Source organism: Pipistrellus kuhlii, unplaced genomic scaffold (genome assembly GCF_014108245.1).
Source record: "Pipistrellus kuhlii isolate mPipKuh1 unplaced genomic scaffold, mPipKuh1.p scaffold_m20_p_10, whole genome shotgun sequence".
NCBI lineage: Eukaryota > Metazoa > Chordata > Mammalia > Chiroptera > Vespertilionidae > Pipistrellus > Pipistrellus kuhlii.
In genome coordinates, this window is record NW_023425405.1 from 51,592,579 (window position 1) to 51,610,988 (window position 18,410).

The following is an 18,410-nucleotide window of genomic DNA, read 5'->3' on the forward strand; positions in this document are numbered from 1 at the left end:
GTACAGTGCCTTTGAAACTTCGTGGCCCAGGCGCAGAAGTCTGTTTTCGGCTCTCAAAAGAAATTTCAATCGTTGTACTGTTGGTATTTGGCTCTGTTGACTAATGAATTTGCTGACCACTGGTGTATGGGAAGACACTCCAACCAATTGAGCCACACCAACCAGGGTCAAAAAGGTATTTTTATAGAAATAGAATTAAAAGCTGTTTCTTAGATTATACTCAGCATCTTTTAAGGAAACTTTTAGAGAATAAGCATCAGTTTATTTTTTACTCTGTTTATTTTTTACATTGATTCACAGATGTCATGTAAATTTCCCTTTGTAGTAAATATAGGTCTGGGAAGTCAAGCTGTTGATATTTCTGAATATAAAAGTAAGCTATCGGTTATTTTTGCCTTTTGGGGACTGTTTTAGCAACAGAATGAGCTTCATTTTGTACCTTAATATTATTTGGTTCATTTTCTATCATTTGATCTTGTTTCCCAGTGGTAAAAAGAAAACAAAATCCTCAAAGTTTTAATTAATATGTAGGCTAACCTCACAGTACACAGCCTTGTCTTTGTAGTCTAACCGTGTGCCTATATTGACTTAACATTATGCCCATCATGTCAGATTGATGAGTTGTAACTACTACTATTATTCTTTAGTTATTTGCTTCCTACTCTTCAGCTCTAAGGAAATGTAAATTGTTTTGTAAAGTTTTGGTGCCATTATTTTTCTTATATACATGATAATTAATGTACTTAAATTAGTTTTGTCCTTCAAAGAAAGCATCTTCCTCAAAACATTTTTGGAATTGTTTTCAGACCCAGTTACTATTGCAAGGAAGATTTATTTAGGACTACTGATTCTTTGATCCCCCACAATTTCTTTCTTTTGTTGTTTTTCTTCCTTTTGGTTCCATGCTGTCCTAATTCCCTGCTTCCTGCATATCTCTGACCCAATCAGTGGTCTGAGATCATTAGAGATACACAGGTATGCTGGGCTAAAATTCATACATAGTGGAGAGAAAGTCTCTGAGCTGGACATAAACTCTGTCAGTGCCCAAAGTGCATCTAAGTGACCAAGAAAGGCCTTAAGTCAAAATATCAAAGATGACTTTTATTTCAAGATATTTCCATCATGTAGGTTTTTAAATACTAGTTAAAGAAGGATAAAATTGCTAAAACACCTCTTCATTCTCTATCAGAGACACATTACCTAATGGAAAGTATATTACCCTGGGATCCAAGAGACTTAGGTACTAGTCTCAACTCTACCAATAATGAGCATTGTTACTTAGGGCAAGTTCATCTCATGTGTATGGGCCTCAAGGTCATAAATACCGTATTTTTCGGACCATAAGATGCACTTTTTTCCCCCCAGAAGTGGGGGGGAAAAGTCCCTGTGTCTCATAGTCCAAATATAGCCTACACATATACTTTAAAAAAAAAAGTTTTTTTACTTGCCCGGCTCTGTGTGGTCTCTGTGTGCTTGCCTGGCTCTAAAATGGTTCTAAATGCTGCTGTTTACTTTACAGGGTTGATTACATGTGTTTATGACTGTGATGTTGGGTTTTAATGCACATAAGATATTTTAGGACACTATTTGTTTCAGAATCTTTTTTTCTTCATTTCCCTTCTCTAAAAACTGGTGCGTCTTATGGTCCGGTGCGTCTTATGGTCCGAAAAATACGGTAATAACTAACAGGTGCCAGGTATCACTTCAAATGCTTCACAGTGAGGTATTAACTCTTAATTTGTGCAATAACCCCATGAGGTTGATACTGTTATCATGTGCATTTTATATACGAAGAAGGGGAGGCACAAACGTGGTAAGTGACTTGCACAAAAATCATTCCACCAAGTGATAAAACTAAGAATCTACTCTTAACCACGTTGTTTTGTCCCTTCGCTTGTATGCTAGCCTATTATGACTTGCAGATTGTGCCTAAGACCCTTTTGTGTTCTGATATTCAGTTAATTGAATGAAATCATTATGAATGACCAATCAATTTTTAATTGCTTTAAAAAATTAGAAGTAAAGTCCCATCACTTTTGTTACTTAGTTTTTTTCCCCAGTCCTTTAACCAAGATGGGATAAGGTATGTAGGATAGTGAACACATGCATTATTATAGCTGGTAGCTGTTGAATTCCATATTTCAATTTCTCTAGCATCAAGTCACACATAATAAATTTAGACAAGTTTACAGGTGCAGTAATGAAAGCTTATTTACAAGACCAGCACAAATCCAACTTTCCCAAGTAATGGCATGATAATTTAAGCAGTCAGTGTAATAAACATTCCCACAACTCCATGGTTCCCTTCCAATTACTGGAGACTCTGTAACCTAAAAGTAATGAAGCAACAACGAATTTTAATAGGGGCAACAAATTCATAGAGATTTGAAGAAAAAAATTGTGGTCTTTTAAAAAATTTCTATTGATTAAGGTGTTACATTTTGGTCTTATTTTTGCTCTTTAATTTTTTTTAATTTTGAAAGTAAAAGTCTTCTGTTATAGTGTGTATTTCAGCCTTCTAAAAAAACAATTTCCTGGGCTTATATAATACTTAGAAGAGCTTTAATTCCTCCTGAGCCTCCTAATCTCTCTTATAACACAAAAGTAGTATATTTGATCTTGTGCTACAATATGCTCGTGTCTCATCCTTTTCACTAAATTGAAGTTACCTGAGCGCAGGGATCATATTTATTTTACATTTTTATCCTTTATAACCCTACTATTGTAAAAATGTGCATGTAGTCAGTGCTCAGTAGAACATTTTGTTTGTTGAATATACCAGCTTACATTAGAAAAGGAACCATCTGCAATAGAAATTCTTTTTTATGTCAGTCTGTTTCAAATTATCCTTTGTTGCTTTTTCACCTAAGGACACTGTCAATATCAGGTTGCTGCACGTTAGTCAAATAATCCATGACAGTGTGTACATAATTTATTTTTCAAATATTAGTATATGTGCTGCCGAAGCGAGCACTATTTTTCAAATATTAATATCCTCTCTTGGTAACTTAAATTTCTTTACAATGTTAACTTCTTAGTCTATTAACAATGGTAGTTTCCATCCAGACATAGAGATCATAAATTTTTACTCCATTATATTTTTATTTTATTTATTTTTTAAGGTTTTTATATTTTTTACATTTATCTTTATTGAGAGTGTTACAGATGTTCCCCATTTCCCCCCTATTGTCCCCTTCTACCTGGTTCTCACCCCACCCCAGGCCTTCACACAATTATGTTTTTATTTTAGTCAGATATTTTACCGTACTATTCAGATTTTAATTTTTCTTGCCTAGAAAGGATAGGCTAGAAACATAAAGTAAACATTTTAAAAGCCAGAATAGATTTTAAAATATGAAGAGCATCAAAAAGGATTAACTGAATAAAATTAATTTGGAGACTGGTCAATGAAATTCTATAGAATTTTCCAAGCATAGAGATGGCCTTTTCATTTTCTACTTACCCACATCTCCCTGACAACATTATATTCTTCTCTTACAAATCCATCTTTATAAAAATAGCCTGATCCTGGGGTATGGGGCAGGGTGGGCTAGAAAAGACCAATGGGGGGAAAAGGGAGACATATGTAATACTTACAACAATAAATATTTTTTTAAAGATAGTCTGAGTAGGCAGCTCTGTAACTGGAATATAATGATCTCCCAATTAATAGCCTTAGAACTGTGTTTTTTTAAACTTAGATTTTCATTACATTTAATTGATAAAAAGATATGCATGTTATTTACCTACATATTTTTGAAAATACAATTTTAACCATAGCCCAACCAGAACCACTTATTTTCATTTCAGAGATTTTAACCATTGTAAGAAGAAATTTATTTGTGTTTGCCAAATGCTAAGTTTATGTTAGCAGAATTCCATTGTAGAAAATTGCAAAATACTTAAAAAGACAAAGAATAAAATAAAGATCAATAATTTAAATACATTACTCAGACCATTTCCTGGAAGAATGTCTGGCTATTGCAATCTAAGCCATTTCTATAACTCTCTTTTCTGATAGCTCTTGAAAAGCGGTAACAAGGAAGAGGAACACGTTTTGGAAGCAGAAAATAAAAAACTGGTAGAAGACAAGGAAAAACTGAAAACGGAATTAAAGAAAACTAAAGATGGTAACTTTGTGTGCATGTGCCAAAGCAGAAAGAGCATGATATTTTATGCTGTTACACTTCACTGTTTTCCCTAAAACAAATCTAATGGCTAAATAGTTCTTCTGACTGAAATACCACGAGCAACCTATTTATAAGTTCTGCTCAAATATGAAGATAAAACATTGTTTCAGCCAAGAGAAACATGCTGTGTTATACAGAAAAACATGTAGGTGTTTCAGATCTGTGTTGTAAATACAGATGTTCTTACCTTAGCAAAAGAGCTCTGTCCCTAAAAAGTTGGTTGTAAACACATTATTGGAAAATAAATCACATTCTTCCATCATAGTACATCGCTCCTTTAAAAGAAGTGATCACAAGTGGACAGTTTTGGTTATAAGACAGTATATTGCTGCCCTGGTTCCGGGTGGCTCAGTTCGTTGGAGTGTCATCCTGTACACCACAAAGTTGCGGGTTGATTCTTGGTCAGGGCACATACCCAGGTTGCAGTTTGGTCCTAATCCGGTGTGTATAAGAAGCAACTGATCAGTGTTTCTCGCATTGATGTTTCTCTCTCCCCCTTTCTCTCTCTAAAAATTAATAAAAACAAATCCTTGGATGAGGATTAAAAAATATATTTTTAAAGTAAGTATATTGCCAATCCCAAGCCCTAATATTCCTTCCTGCCAGGTATAAGGAGAGCATTCCTTGAAACAGATGGGTTGGCATAGAGTAAGAAAAATTAGGATGTCAGCAGAGAATTTGAATGTTTCATTTCAAAATACATTGCAATGAGGACTTGGGTAGAGCATCCTAACTTCATTTTCCTGAAGGCATCTATTTCTTTTACATTTTTTTGTCTTTCAGTAAATATGTTCTTATTGATTTTAGAGAGGAAGGTACAGGTAGAGAGAGATAGGAACATCGACATGGACCAGCTGTCTCCTGCATGTCCCATGCTGGGGATTGAGCCTGCAACCCAAGCATGTGCCCTGACTGGAAATCAAACCTGTGACCACTTGGTGCATGGGTCAATGTTCAACCACTGACCATATGGCTGGGGCCATTTTTTAAAAATAGTTCCAATAGTATTTTCTTCTTTTTAGTCAAATTATTATTGCCTGCAACCACATAACACAGAAAACTGGATACCCCAAGTCCAATGTTATACCAGGAAATTCTGTTTAAAAGTTTGTGTCTTGATCCCCATGAACATTTCTGCACAAAACAGTTATTCCTTGATGTCCAGGCACTGGGGAACCTCTTAGTCAGTCAGTTAAAGTAATGATCAATGTATAGATCTTCTCCAATTTTAAGTAGTCTCTTCCATTACTTTATGTTGGAGATAAGTTGGAAAATGTTCAGTGACTGAATGAATCAATGACCTACTTTATGCCATTTGTAAATTTAGATTTTTAAAATAGGCCTCAGGCCCTAACTGGTTTGGCTCATTGGATAGAACGCTGGCCTGCTGACTGAAGGGTCCCAGGTTTGATTCCAGTCAAGGGCATGTATCTTGATTGCAGGCACATCCCCAGTAGGGGGTATGCAGGAGGCAACTGATCAATGTTTCTAACTCTCTATCCATCATCCTTTCTGTTAAAAAAGTAAATAAAATAAAAAAATAAAAAAAATAGGCCTCAGTATAATAGAAGTTCTCTATAATATAACTTGCAAATTGATTATGCATTTACATTCTTTGGGTAGAGTTTTCTTCATCAAGATATTTTGTGGGTTTTTTAAATATAATATATATATGTATTTTTACTTCAGAGAGAAAGGGAGAGGGAGAGAGAGATAGAAACATCAATGATGAGGGAGCAACATCAATTGGCTGCCTCCTGCATGCCCCCTACTGGGATCAAGCACACAACCTAGGCATGTGCCCTGACCAGGAATTGAACTGTGACTTCCTGGTCAATCCCTGAACCATACCGGCTGGGCCTTTGAATTTGAAATGGAAAAATCTGAAGGTAAAAGCTAATTCCATTTTTTAAAAAAGGATATTTAATACAATATTAAAATTTTAATCACTTTTCTACTTCTTATTTAAAATTAAGAATGTAAATCACAAAATTCTTTAGAGGTAGTAAGTTAAAAAATAAGTGACTTCTTTGGTCAAGGTGGTATAATATATGGTAGGGATAGTGTAGCCATAATTTCAAAATCTTGTCATAGTTGGTACTATTGGCTCGTCTGCAATTCCAAAAGATTTGGAACATGATCAAGAAGTTTTAATATTTGTATAAAAGTAAATTTAATAATCACCTACCCTCGACGTTAGACATTTCAGAACAGAAATCATGTTCTTTTTTAACCCAACACAAAATATTGGTGTTAATCCTTCTGAAGAATGCAAAGGACTATTTTCAAAATATATTTTATTAGTTAAAAAAATTATTTTAAAATCTTGCTTTTTTCGCACCTGCCAGCGATCCTTTTTCTTATGTTGTTAGCAGGATAGTATAAAAATAAGACAGACAGGAATAGGTTGTGTGCCCTGTTACCCATCTCAACCCTGAGCTCAACTTCACAAGTCTGAGATGTAACTTTCTAAACTCAGTATTATTTTAGGTTAACATAACGCAATATTTATTTAAGAGACATTTCAGATGTTTGGAGAAAATTAACTCTCTGGTGATATAGGCATTGTGTTTATAATCTGATAACAAGAGATGCCAGCTCCTGTGTTTGAAGTGTAGACTGCATAGCTATCTTCAATGTGAATCAATGTTGAGTTAAAAGCAGATTTTACCTGTTTGAGTATGTCCTATTTGGTTCCTGCAAGGTGTGTAGTATTTTATGAATACATTTTATTTACCCAAAGTTATTATTTTAGATAACATTACTAATGACCTTGAGAAGATCAAAGTTTCATTTCTAAAGGAGTAAAATCCTTGGCTATGTTCTCTTGATCTAAACTAGTCAAATTTGTTAAGGCAAGAATTAAGAAATTACATAAACAAATAGTACAAGATTTGGATGAATTTAGAAGCACCATTCTTTGGACGTAGTAGCATTCAAAAATATTCACTGATTTCTAAAGATTGAGGATATAAAGGCTGGCAGTGCTTAACAAATGTTTCAGAAAGTTCTTTTATACTTGACAATTGAGTAGAAAAGTAATGTGGTTTATTATTTTTTAAAATATATGTTTATTGATTTCAGAGAGGAAGGGAGAGGAAGAGAGATGGAAACATCAAAGATGAGAGAGAATCATCAGTCAGCTGCCTCCTTCATGCCCCCTACTGGGGATCAAGCCCACAACCCTGGCATACGCTCTGACCAGGAATCAAACTGTGATTTCCTGGTTCATAAGTCGACACTCAGTCACTAAGCCACACCAGCTAGGCTTGTTTATCTTGTTTATTTTTTATTAGGGGTAAAATGATTTGTCTTACTCTTAGTATTTCTTTAAGTAAAACATTTTCACTGAAGTTTATTAGTAGAAATAAAGCATAGATATATATGTTTATTTAAGATGGTCCACCCCAAATTGAAAAACTAGCATTCCAAAAACAGGTGGTAAGAACACTCTGTAGTAACAATTCAGATTTTGCCCAGAGTTAGTAAATTACTTGTGCTTCAATGAAGTAATATGACCTTAGTGTGTGCATTTCCCAAAACACCTAATTTACTAAGTTAGTCAGGTGTAAGAACCTGCCTCATCAGTCAATTTTAATGATCTACTTAACAATAAAGCTGATGCCCCAGTGTGTGGAGTAATTGGAGAAGGTCACTACCATGCAAAATGAGAACTTAGGCTTTGAAGATTTACAAAAGCTAACCAGCTTTCATAATAAATATAAATCTTGGATGTAGTGGAAAACCTTCTGATGTTCAAGGACATTGACTTCAAAGGAGTCTTTTAGGATACCTATAGTATTTATTCTTATAAATAAATACCTCCTCAGTATTTTTCTCTTTTTTTTCTTTTTTTCTTCTTTTTTTAGTATTATTCTTATTATGGGTACCATTTAATCATTGCATGTATCCAGGCAGTGATAAAAGTAAATATGATTTTAAAAGTGATTGTACTACATGTGGAATTCTCTCCTCCCCATTCCTTTAGGAGCAGGAATTTGCCCACAATATGCTACATTCACAGAGTTCTAGCACTGCTATTTTAGTAGAAGCTGAGCAGTAGTATATTTCTCCTACAAAAAGGAAAAGAGAAAAAAAAAGACAAAAAAAGACAAAACAGTAATTAGGGCAAATTCCTGGACCCTGCCTTTATTCTTTCTCTCTCCTTTCCTTCTCCTACCCTCCCCTTCTTTCTTTACTTCCTTTTCTTACTGCCCTTTCTTCCCTCTTACCCACCTTCCCTTCCATCCTTCTTCTTTCCTTCGTTTTTTGTCTATCAATAGGTTTTTTTTAAGAACTTTTCAAATTATTTATTTCAAAATTTCTTTAAAAGGTTTCTTATTTACATTTAGAGAGAGAGAGAAAGGGAGAAGAGAAGAGAGAAACAATGGTGCTAGAGCAAAACATTGATCTGCCATCTTCTGCATGCCCCCCACCAGGGTTCGAGCTCCCAACCAGGTCAACCTGGGCATGTGCCTTGACTGGGAATCAAACCAGCAACCGTTCAGTGCACTGCACAAGGCCCCGCCAGCTGAGCCACACCGGCCAGGGCTATTGCAAGATTAGTTAACATGGAACATAATTAAAACTATTCTAAGCATGCCTATAGAAGATAAAGCAAATTTTTAATGTAGAAACTGAATGTAAAAGCCCATTTTATATACCTATTGACAGAATTTAACAAGGACCTTAGATTTGGACCAGAAAACAGAACCTTCTTGTCCTTTTTATGTTTTGTGGGTTTTTAAAAAAATATTTTTTACTGATTTTTTACAGAGAGGAAGAGAGAGGGGTAGAGAGTTAGAAAAATCAATGAGAGAGATACATCGATCAGCTGCCTCCTGCACACCCCCTACAGGGATGTGTCCGCAACCAATGCGCATGCCCTTGACCGGAATCGAACCTGGGACCTTTCAGTCTACAGACTGACGCTCTATCCGCTGAGCCAAACTGGTTTCGGCTGTTTTTATTTTGTCTTATTGAACTGTATTCTGTGATACTATTTGTTTGGTTTTTGTTTGTAATTCTGAATTAGCATGAGATATTTGTAACATGATTATGTTTTTATCAAAATATCTCTCAAGAATTGTCTGTTTGCTTTGTGACTATCCAGTTGTCCTGAATATTTTGTTTTTTGATTAAAGATATAACTGTTTTTGGTTGGAACCAAGATTCCTATCAGGTGACTAAAGTGACACCTCGTTATTTACCTGACATTTTATTTTTAGGAAATGAACTGGTTTTACACAGGTGAATTTTTAGGTGCCTAAAGCATAAACTTGTTATGTATCCATTCCTTTTTTTCCTTCAAGGAACATAATTAAGCACCTACCATGTGCTAGGCATAGTGCTGGGTGCTCAAAGCAGATACAATTCTGTTTCTTGAGTAGACCATAGTTTAGTGGGAACATAGTGACACTTCAGCATGGTAAGTGCTGTAATAAAGGTTAGCTCAAGTTGAAGTAAACGCCAACAGCAGAGATCCAGGACAGTCTGTTGACATTTTGAAGGTTGGATTTTAATTAGCCATATTAAAAGGGGGAGAATGAGAGAAGTAGAGAGGTTAAGGGAGACGGGCAAGAATGTTTTCACAAAATGAACAGCGTGTAACTGAAAGAGCATGGCATTTTCAAAGTAGCACAAGGAGCTCATAATGTGACTGGAACATAAAGTGGAGACAGTGGTGAGAGTTGAGCAGTAAGCCTAAAAGCCATCATGAAGGGCTCATATGCCATACTTATATGCTAACATTCTGGGGGGAAAGGGTCACTGTTAGAAAGTTTTTAGGAGAGGAGCAATCACTTTGATGATAATGTGGACAATGAATTATAGTAACCAGGAAACTAGGTGAGGAATCCATTTCAGTAATCTAAACTGGAGATGAGGTAACAGAGGTAACAGAGATGGAGTAGATTAATTGGTAAGATATAACGGAAATATGGATGTGAGGTTAAAAGGTGACTAAAGTGATGTCTAAAACAGACCTCATCTACATGTACCTGATAATATAGGCCTGGGCAAAAATAACTACAGTGAAAAACACAATTTATGTTTCTTGCTTAACAAAGGGTCTGTGAGTGAGTCTACTTTCCAAGAAGTATCTTGGAAGCAGTACTGTAGATTAATTGTCTAGTACTTGATCACTGATAAAGGAATAATACATATAAGAATTAAGTACTGAATAGTATCACACTCTCAAGCTCTCAAAATTAGAAGCAAATAAACTGAAAAGGAACCAACACCAAATATATAGAAATTTATCTAGAAACTAGAGGCCCAGTGCATGAAATTCACTGGGTAGAGTCCCTAGGCCTTGCTGACAATCAGGGCCAGTCTGTGGGGTAACTGGCAGGGTGATCTGGAGGTCCCTGCTGGCACCTCCTTGGAGGTGACCAGCAGGGCAGTCGGGGGATGGCACCAGCTTGCTTACCAGCTGGTCCTACCCCACCACCCCCGCTTCTATTGCCACTGGTCGCATCCCTTTGTGGAGTGACCAGTGGGACAATCAGAGGGCCCCTGCTGGCACCTGCCTTGGCTTGCCTTGGACCTGCAGAATGGGGGCAGCTCCTGCATTGAGCATCTGCCCCCTGGTGGTCAGTGCACATCATAGTGACCAGTCATTCCACAGGTGGTTCCACCGTTTGGTTAATTTGCATATTAGACTTTTATTATATAGGATGTTTCCTCTGACACAATCCTTACAGCTCTTGTACCACAGCCAACTTTAGCTGTCATGCCAGTGCCTTAAAAATATTTTCCATTTCCTGGCAAAGCTTAGCCAGTAGTGTCTGTTATCTCAGGTAGAAATTATAGTGACACAATACATTTACACAATGTGTTAGTTTAACCCACTCCTCCCACTGTGCAAATAGCTCCATTAATGTAAGTTTGGCACTTTGAAAACCACAAATATTTTTGGCCTGCTTGCATGTCATTGTACACAAACATTTTGGCATACTGTGTCTCACTATAACATTAGTTGGGGTTACTCTCTATATTAATAAATGATGCATGTGCCCCCCACAGTGACTAGAACATAACCTAGTTTTTATTTGAATTTGTCCAGTGTTGTCATGAAATATCTCAGCATTTTCATAAAGCCACTGTCAAGTGATAGCAAGTCATATTTGCATATGAGAAAATTGAAAGTGAGTTTGATGTATCACCTCAAGCCTCCTTGTCTAATGTCTTCCTTATATATGCTGTTTCCAAAACAGTATGGTTCAAAATAAAACAAGCATATTAAAATGTCAGATAAGTTTACATAATCCCTTAGTCAGAAAGGCAGTTCCAGAAGGAGGTAGAAGGCATATAAAACAGGATATTGTAATTCTTGTAAAAAGAGAAATAGATAAAGAACAGGAAAGCAATCGAAAATGCTCCTAGGCAATAACATCTCATTGATGTTTCTAGCTCTCTCTTCCTCTCTAAAGTCAATAAAAATATATATTTTTAAAAATAGCCCCCCAAAAAGAAAGGAAGACTCTTCTTTATAGTAGAATGCTTACTGATAAATGTGGGTGGATTGGTGAAGCTGGAAAATCACCATATCACAACCATAATGATAAAGATTGGTTTAGGCAAGAATTATCAGTGGGTGCTAAAGATAAGGGAAAAGTATATCAAGGAACAGGATGCTTACATTGTTAGTCTTCTCACATACTGCTTGCTTCTAAGTTATAAGGAGGAAAATAATTATAAAATGGAAAGCTATTGAGAGGCTAATGGGCCTCTGGATGTGATACCTTGAATGACATTCAATATTACAAATATGAAATAAACTAGAGGCCCAGTGCACAAATTCGTGCATGGATGGACTTTCTTGGCCTGGCCAGCGATCTATCAGGGCAATGAGTGCCGCAGGAGGCTGGCCGGCTTGGGGGAGGGGCCATGGGAGTGTACTGACCACCAAGGGGCAGCTCCTGTGTTGAGTGCCCCCTGGTGGTCAGTGTGCATCATAGTGACCAGTTGTAAGGTCTCTTAGGCTTTTATATATAGAGAGAGATTTATATGTGAGAGGCATAAGCTGAATTTAATCAAGAGGAAACATTAGACAAAACCAAAATGAAAAATATTCTATTTTTAAAGTGACCTGCATTTTTTAAAAATTTCAGTGTCACAAAAGATGAGGGAGAAAAGGGCAGGCAAGACTGAAGAACTAGCCAGGCCAGTCTGGCTAGGTTGTTGAGGGTAAGCCAATGAAATAGGAGATTCAATTCCTAGTAGGGCAGATGCCCAGGTTGCTCAGTCCCTGGAAGAGGGCATGCAGGAGGCAGCCGATCAATGGTTCTTATTAGTGATGTTTCAATCTCTTTCTCTCTCTCCATCCTCTCTGAAATTAATAAAAACATAGTTTTTAAAAAGATTGAAGAACTATTCCAGATTAAAGGAAACTACAGTTATGACAACTTAATGCAAAAGTTGATCTATAACTGGACCCTGAACTAGAAGTGCAAAAATTATAATAAAAAGGAAATAATTGGGACATTTGCCATAATTGGGATATGAATAGTAGATTAAAAAAAGTATTGTATCAATGTTAAATTTCCTATATTTGGTAACTATACTATGATTATGTTAGGGAATACCTTTGATCTTAGGAAATACGCCGTGAAGTATTAAGGAGTAAAGGTGCCTGTAACTTATTCTCAAATGGTTCAAGAAAATAATTGTGTGTGTGTGGAGAGGAAGAATATAATAACAAATGTACTACATCATTAAGAGTTGGTGAATTTGCATAAAGGCTACAAAGGAGTCCTCTATTCAAGTCTTGCAAATTTTTTGTAAATTTGAAATTACTTTAAATAAAAATTTTAATTCTATTCAATGTTTTCTAGCTCTTTTAAAGGCACAAAATGAGATGATGGCAATGAAGATGCAATCAGAGTGTCTTTCAAAAGAATATGACCTACTCTTAAAAGAACACTCAGAACTTCAGGTAGGTGACATCCATGTTATAGGCTTAAATTTTTTGAAATTGTAATTAATTACTAGTGAGTCAACTATTTGTGTTATTTGCTCTTCTCAAATCAAGTTAGTTGTACTTAATCACGATTTTGTTAAGTGATTAAGGAACCCAGAATTTACCTATAGGGTGAAGATTAGGACATTGCATGAAAATACAAGATAATCATATTCACCTTCCAAATCCTACTTGAGAATCAAAAGATTGCTGTGGTTCTCAACCTTTCTAATGCCATGACCCTTTAATACAGTTCCTCATGTTTTGGTGACTCCCAACCATAAAATTATTTTCATTGCTTCTTTATAACTGTAATTTTGCTACTGTTATGAATCGTAATGTAAATATCTGTGTTTTCCGATGGTCTTATGTGACCCTGATAACAGTTCTCATCGAGACCCACAGATTGAGAACCACTGCTGTAGAGACTAAGACCATCTAAAAACCAGATTTTTACATTACGATTCATTTACTAGCAAAATTACAGTTATGAAGTAGCAACGAAAATAATTTCATGGTTGGGGGTCACCACAACATGAGGAACTGTATTAAAGGACCGTGGCATTAGAAAGGTTGAGAGTCACTGCAATAGACCATCTATAGTAAAAAGCTATATCTAATTGTCCATTATGGATTTCACTTCTATTGTCAAATCAACCTTAAAAATTGCATTATATCCTAAAGTTCTTTGGGAAACTTTCTCAATTTTACATAGTTAACTTACTTTAAATAAAATAATCAGAAAATAAGGAGCTATAAAATATTAAGGAAACAGCTGAAACCGGTTTGGCTCAGTGGTAGAGCGTCGGTCTGCGGACTGAAAGGTCCCAGGTTCGATTCCGATCAAGGGCATGTACCTTGGTTGCGGGCACATCCCCGGTAGGGGGTGTGCAAGAGGCAGCTGGTCAATGTTTCTCTCTCATCGGCGTTTCTAGCTCTCTATCCCTCTCTCCTCCTCTCTGTAAAAAATCAATAAAATATATTTTTAAAAAATATTAAGGAAACAAAAGTGGGAGGAGGAGTAAGCTGATTTTCTTACCATAAACAAATCCCACTTTGCAGCTTTTAAACCCATTTGGATTTCCCCATCTGGTCCCCTTCCTGTTACAGTTACTAAATAAATATTAGAAAACAGTCCCTTCAAAATATGTAGTCTTTGCCTTTCCTTGTTTGCACTTGTGCTCTTCTAGATAAGAAAAAAACAACAACACAGAACTAACAAGGGACATTGGCAGTACAAAAGCATGAGCACCCTGCCAGTTTGTAACTTTCACTTTGGAAAATCACCCTTTACTTAAGGGACTTGTCCAGAATAACAGCTCCATTCAAGCTGTGTTTTTTGTCTGAAGTGGTAAGATATACACTGAGTGGCCAAATTATTAAGATCTCTGAACGCATTATAATCTGGCCACTCAGTGTGTGTGTCTGTGTGTATTAGAGGCCCTGTGCATGAATTTGTGCATGGGTGGGGTCCCGCCAGCCTGGCCAGGAAGAGGGGATATGGGTGATTGGTCAGCCTGCCTGCTGGTCAAGAGGACAATTTGCATATTATATTGGATATACACTGAGTGGCCAGATGATTATGTGTTCAGAGATCATAATCTGGCCACTCAGTGTATATAACCTGTCTTCTCTAATCCTCTCTTCTGATTGGTTGCTTAAAGTTAATGTTATTAAAGTTATTCTGAAAGCATCAACACTCAGCCTGAATAAGCTTTTGATGAACTGCCTGTGTTCAAGCAATAACATTACAACTCCATTTTATGACATTTTTCCTTCAGGGTAGATTTTTACCTTCTTGGAACAAGATCTCTTAAGATTAATTCTACCCCATTTTCTTCCAATTTTAAATGATATGTTATAGTCATCTTTTAACATGATCGGTAAAGAGTATAATTTGAGAAGCCAGTTGTATTTGGCAAATATCTGAAGAACAACAAAAAGGATACCCCATCTGGGTTTTGTGGTTCCCTCATTCTTTCTCTGCTAGAGGGGGATAGAAATTTTGTTTTCCTGATATAACTGTGAAGCTAAAGCAAAATAGATTAAGGCAGGGGGATAAAAATAACTTATCAAGAGTTTTATTTTCCCCTCTCGACATCTTTTCTAGTAAAACCCACCAATTTTGTAGTTTTTAAAATTTGAGACCTTCTTAATCCATATTTCACTGTTGATAACTCTTATAATTAATAACTATTCACAGAAAAGAATATAGTTAAAGAGTTTTAAGTTCATGTCTTATCTATGAATCTGTTTTTCACTCTTTGCTGTAACTATTTAAGTCCATTTTTTTCTTGCAGGATCATTTACAAAAAGACAAGAAAAGCCTGTGAAGTGTAAGAAAGAAGATCATGGCTTACCATGTCAGCATGATAAATTTGCTATCACGTTAATCTCTCAGAAATTTAAAATTCAGTTCAGAGAAATGTACTGTGACTGGCCAATATTTTTTAAAATACCATACATAAGCTGTTATTATAATGGCATTATCACAATATTTGATGATGTTTCACATATACTGTAAAGTCTATTTTCTGGTTCTTAAGTAAAATATAAGCATGTTAAAAACATTTAGATATTCATAATAACAGTGGTGTATGGTGGCTGTTTACCACCAGAAAGAAAAATTCATTAGCCAGTTATTTCCAAAATTAGATTTTTAAGTTGCATGAAACCATTAATAGCCTTTAAAAGCTTTGATGAGTTTCTACTAATAATAATCTATTTAATCAGATGATAATAATAATTATGTATTTGAATATAATATCCATTATCAGCAAATTTATTCATGGGGAAATTAAATAAGGATAAATGATCCAAATTTGCCACTATATTAATAGGGAAGAGTCAGAACAAGAAATAAAAACAGTGACCTTAAAGCCTGATAACACATAGTATGGTTTACTTTCATAAGACAACTGTTTTAATAATTATATTTTTGTTACTGTCCACCTACTGGACTGTTTTTGTTGACATTTGTGTCAATGACACGTAATTAGTAAGTGGTCAACCTTTTTAAAGTCCATCTAACAGTGGAGTTTACATCTATTTGCACAACTGTCACAGCACTGAACTAAAATTATTTTGCAACAATTTGGAATTCTTGACTCAGCAAGTATTTCCCATTGCTGTGAGAATTATATAATTGTAATACAAATATTACCTCCAATATATTATACATACACTGGTATTATAGTTCCTCTGAGATGTTTATGTAATCTGAAAACTAAATATTAAATACTGTTTTTCCATTGAAATATTCATTTGGCATTTCCTTTAGAAAATGATAATGATTATAGCATTAATATGATTTAGGTTGTTCCCAGGGTTTAGACATGGAAATTATCTTTCTTGTCTCATAAAAACCTAAATACAAAAGAAAATGGAAAATAATTACTAGAGTTTTTATTTTCTTCGTATTTGTTTTATCCTTTGTTGTTTATTATCCTTTTAGCATCAACTTCACACATATTTAATTTTTTTCATTATAAAATGGATGAAATGAGCAAGTATGTAAGACTTTTTTTTTTTCCAGATAAAAGTCAAGAGTTCCTGCTAGAAAACAGACACATAGGAGACATTTAACAGGAGTAAGAAATGGGAGATAGACCATCTGGACTGACAGCACCATAAATAACAAGAAGAGGGAGGGAGTGCTGAAACAAGACAGAACTTCAAGTATCAACTGAAAAATATCCAAGTTAGAGCTACATGGGTAACACCTAGTGAGGGAGTGTGCTTTTGGCCCGCTATACAGAAATCCAGTCTAGTACAGAATAACATAGAGAAAATTAGGAACTGTACACCTTTAGGATTGGCAGAATTTAAATTTAATTCCAGCATCACAATAATTTAGCCATGTGATTTAAACAAATTTTTTAACCTCTAGACTTCCATTTCCTCATCTTCAAAATGAGAGCAATAAGATTAGATCAGGATCACTAAAATAATACTGTGATTCTCAAAGTTGTTCAGACTGTATGGCAAAGAGAAAGTCTGGGTGCTCTTTGAAGAGCACGAGGATTTAAAGACTTCCCAAGATCACTTCAAAGTGTACATTTAAGTACTCTTCAATCTCAACCTTCAGTTTCACAGATGGTCAGCCTGAAGCCTCAAACCGCTGAGCCGTTTTCTCAAGGTGACATGATATTGGATGGATGCAGGGCCAGGATCTAAGATAGAATTCAGGTGTTCAGATATTAATTACTCTAGTCTTTATAAACATTAACTATAATTTGCTGAACAAAATATTGCCATGATTTATCCAAGGTTTGAACGCGGAACTTTTGCTTCAGTACTTTGCCACAATACCAAATTGCCCCTGAAACTATACTTGTTAGTCATGCTCTCCTTGCCAGTGATGGAGTTTAGCAAAAAATAAACATGTATTCCGTATTTGGTTACACTGCGTATTGTTTCTTTATATGGTCAGTAATTACTTCTTTATGTTTTAAAAGAACATAAAGGCATTATTACCTATTTAAACAGGAGTGCCATTCTTGTCCTTTTCTATCAGAATTACATAAAGTTTTATCACCCTCTCTCCCACTTACAAATCTACCTTGAGGTCCTGGACTCTAGAAAGGAGCATTTAAGAAGTTCAAGCCAAGTACTCTAGGATTTGGTACGAGTCACCCCATTGCTTATCGTGGGCCCCAGTAAATAGAATACCCCGAACTCCTAATCTAGAGCTTGGAGCTTAACTATTTCCTATGATACTATCCTGATGTCATCAGCCTGCCGTGATCTCTAATTAAATATCCATGCTTATTCCGGTGCTGGGGCTCTGCTTGCCTGCAGTGACATCCCTGCTTCCTCCTTGGGCCTCCCAACCAGAGCCACTGGGATGTATCTCTCCTGTTTTACTCTGCTTCTGTAGGTTAGGCTGGCCCTGCACTCCCATCCCATTGTTCTCTGCCTTCTCACTACCCCCCCCCCCATCCATGTCCCACCACAGCTGAACAGCCCATGCCCAGCCCTACTGACACGTGATACACTTTATTTTTGGATGCCCACTATGGGGCAATGTGTAAGGATAGTAGTCCTTTTAAGCATGGACTTACACATCAAGAATGATATGGTTAAAGCCCATGAGACCCTCCTGAATGTTTTTGTCTTTCAGCCTACTTTTCCCAGTATTCCTGAAAACCTGCTTAGCAAAGGTTCCGTTTTCTTTTTTTAACATTTCTTTCTCTAATCAATTTACTAAACAGCATTATTAACTTCTTAGTGTTGCTTTCCACCTGGATCTCCAAGCA

General features: G+C 35.9%; 1 protein-coding gene and 1 non-coding gene across 2 annotated transcripts in view; both read left to right on the top strand.

Annotated features, from left to right (window-relative positions):
- LOC118714422 (B-cell receptor-associated protein 29) overlaps window positions 1-17,545 on the top strand; it is a 30,179-nt gene extending 12,634 nt beyond the window's left edge. Inside the window, exons 6-8 of the mRNA XM_036429747.2 lie at window positions 4,022-4,130; window positions 13,028-13,128; window positions 15,453-17,545. Coding sequence (XP_036285640.1) covers window positions 4,022-4,130; window positions 13,028-13,128; window positions 15,453-15,485 — 243 coding nt within the window. The 3' untranslated portion in view covers window positions 15,486-17,545. The remainder of the gene's footprint in view (window positions 1-4,021; window positions 4,131-13,027; window positions 13,129-15,452) is intronic.
- Window positions 8,144-8,271, top strand: LOC118714636. The gene has a single exon (XR_004986640.1). It is a non-coding gene; the product is annotated as a small nucleolar RNA U109 (small nucleolar RNA).
- Window positions 17,546-18,410: the final 865 nt, after the last annotated feature.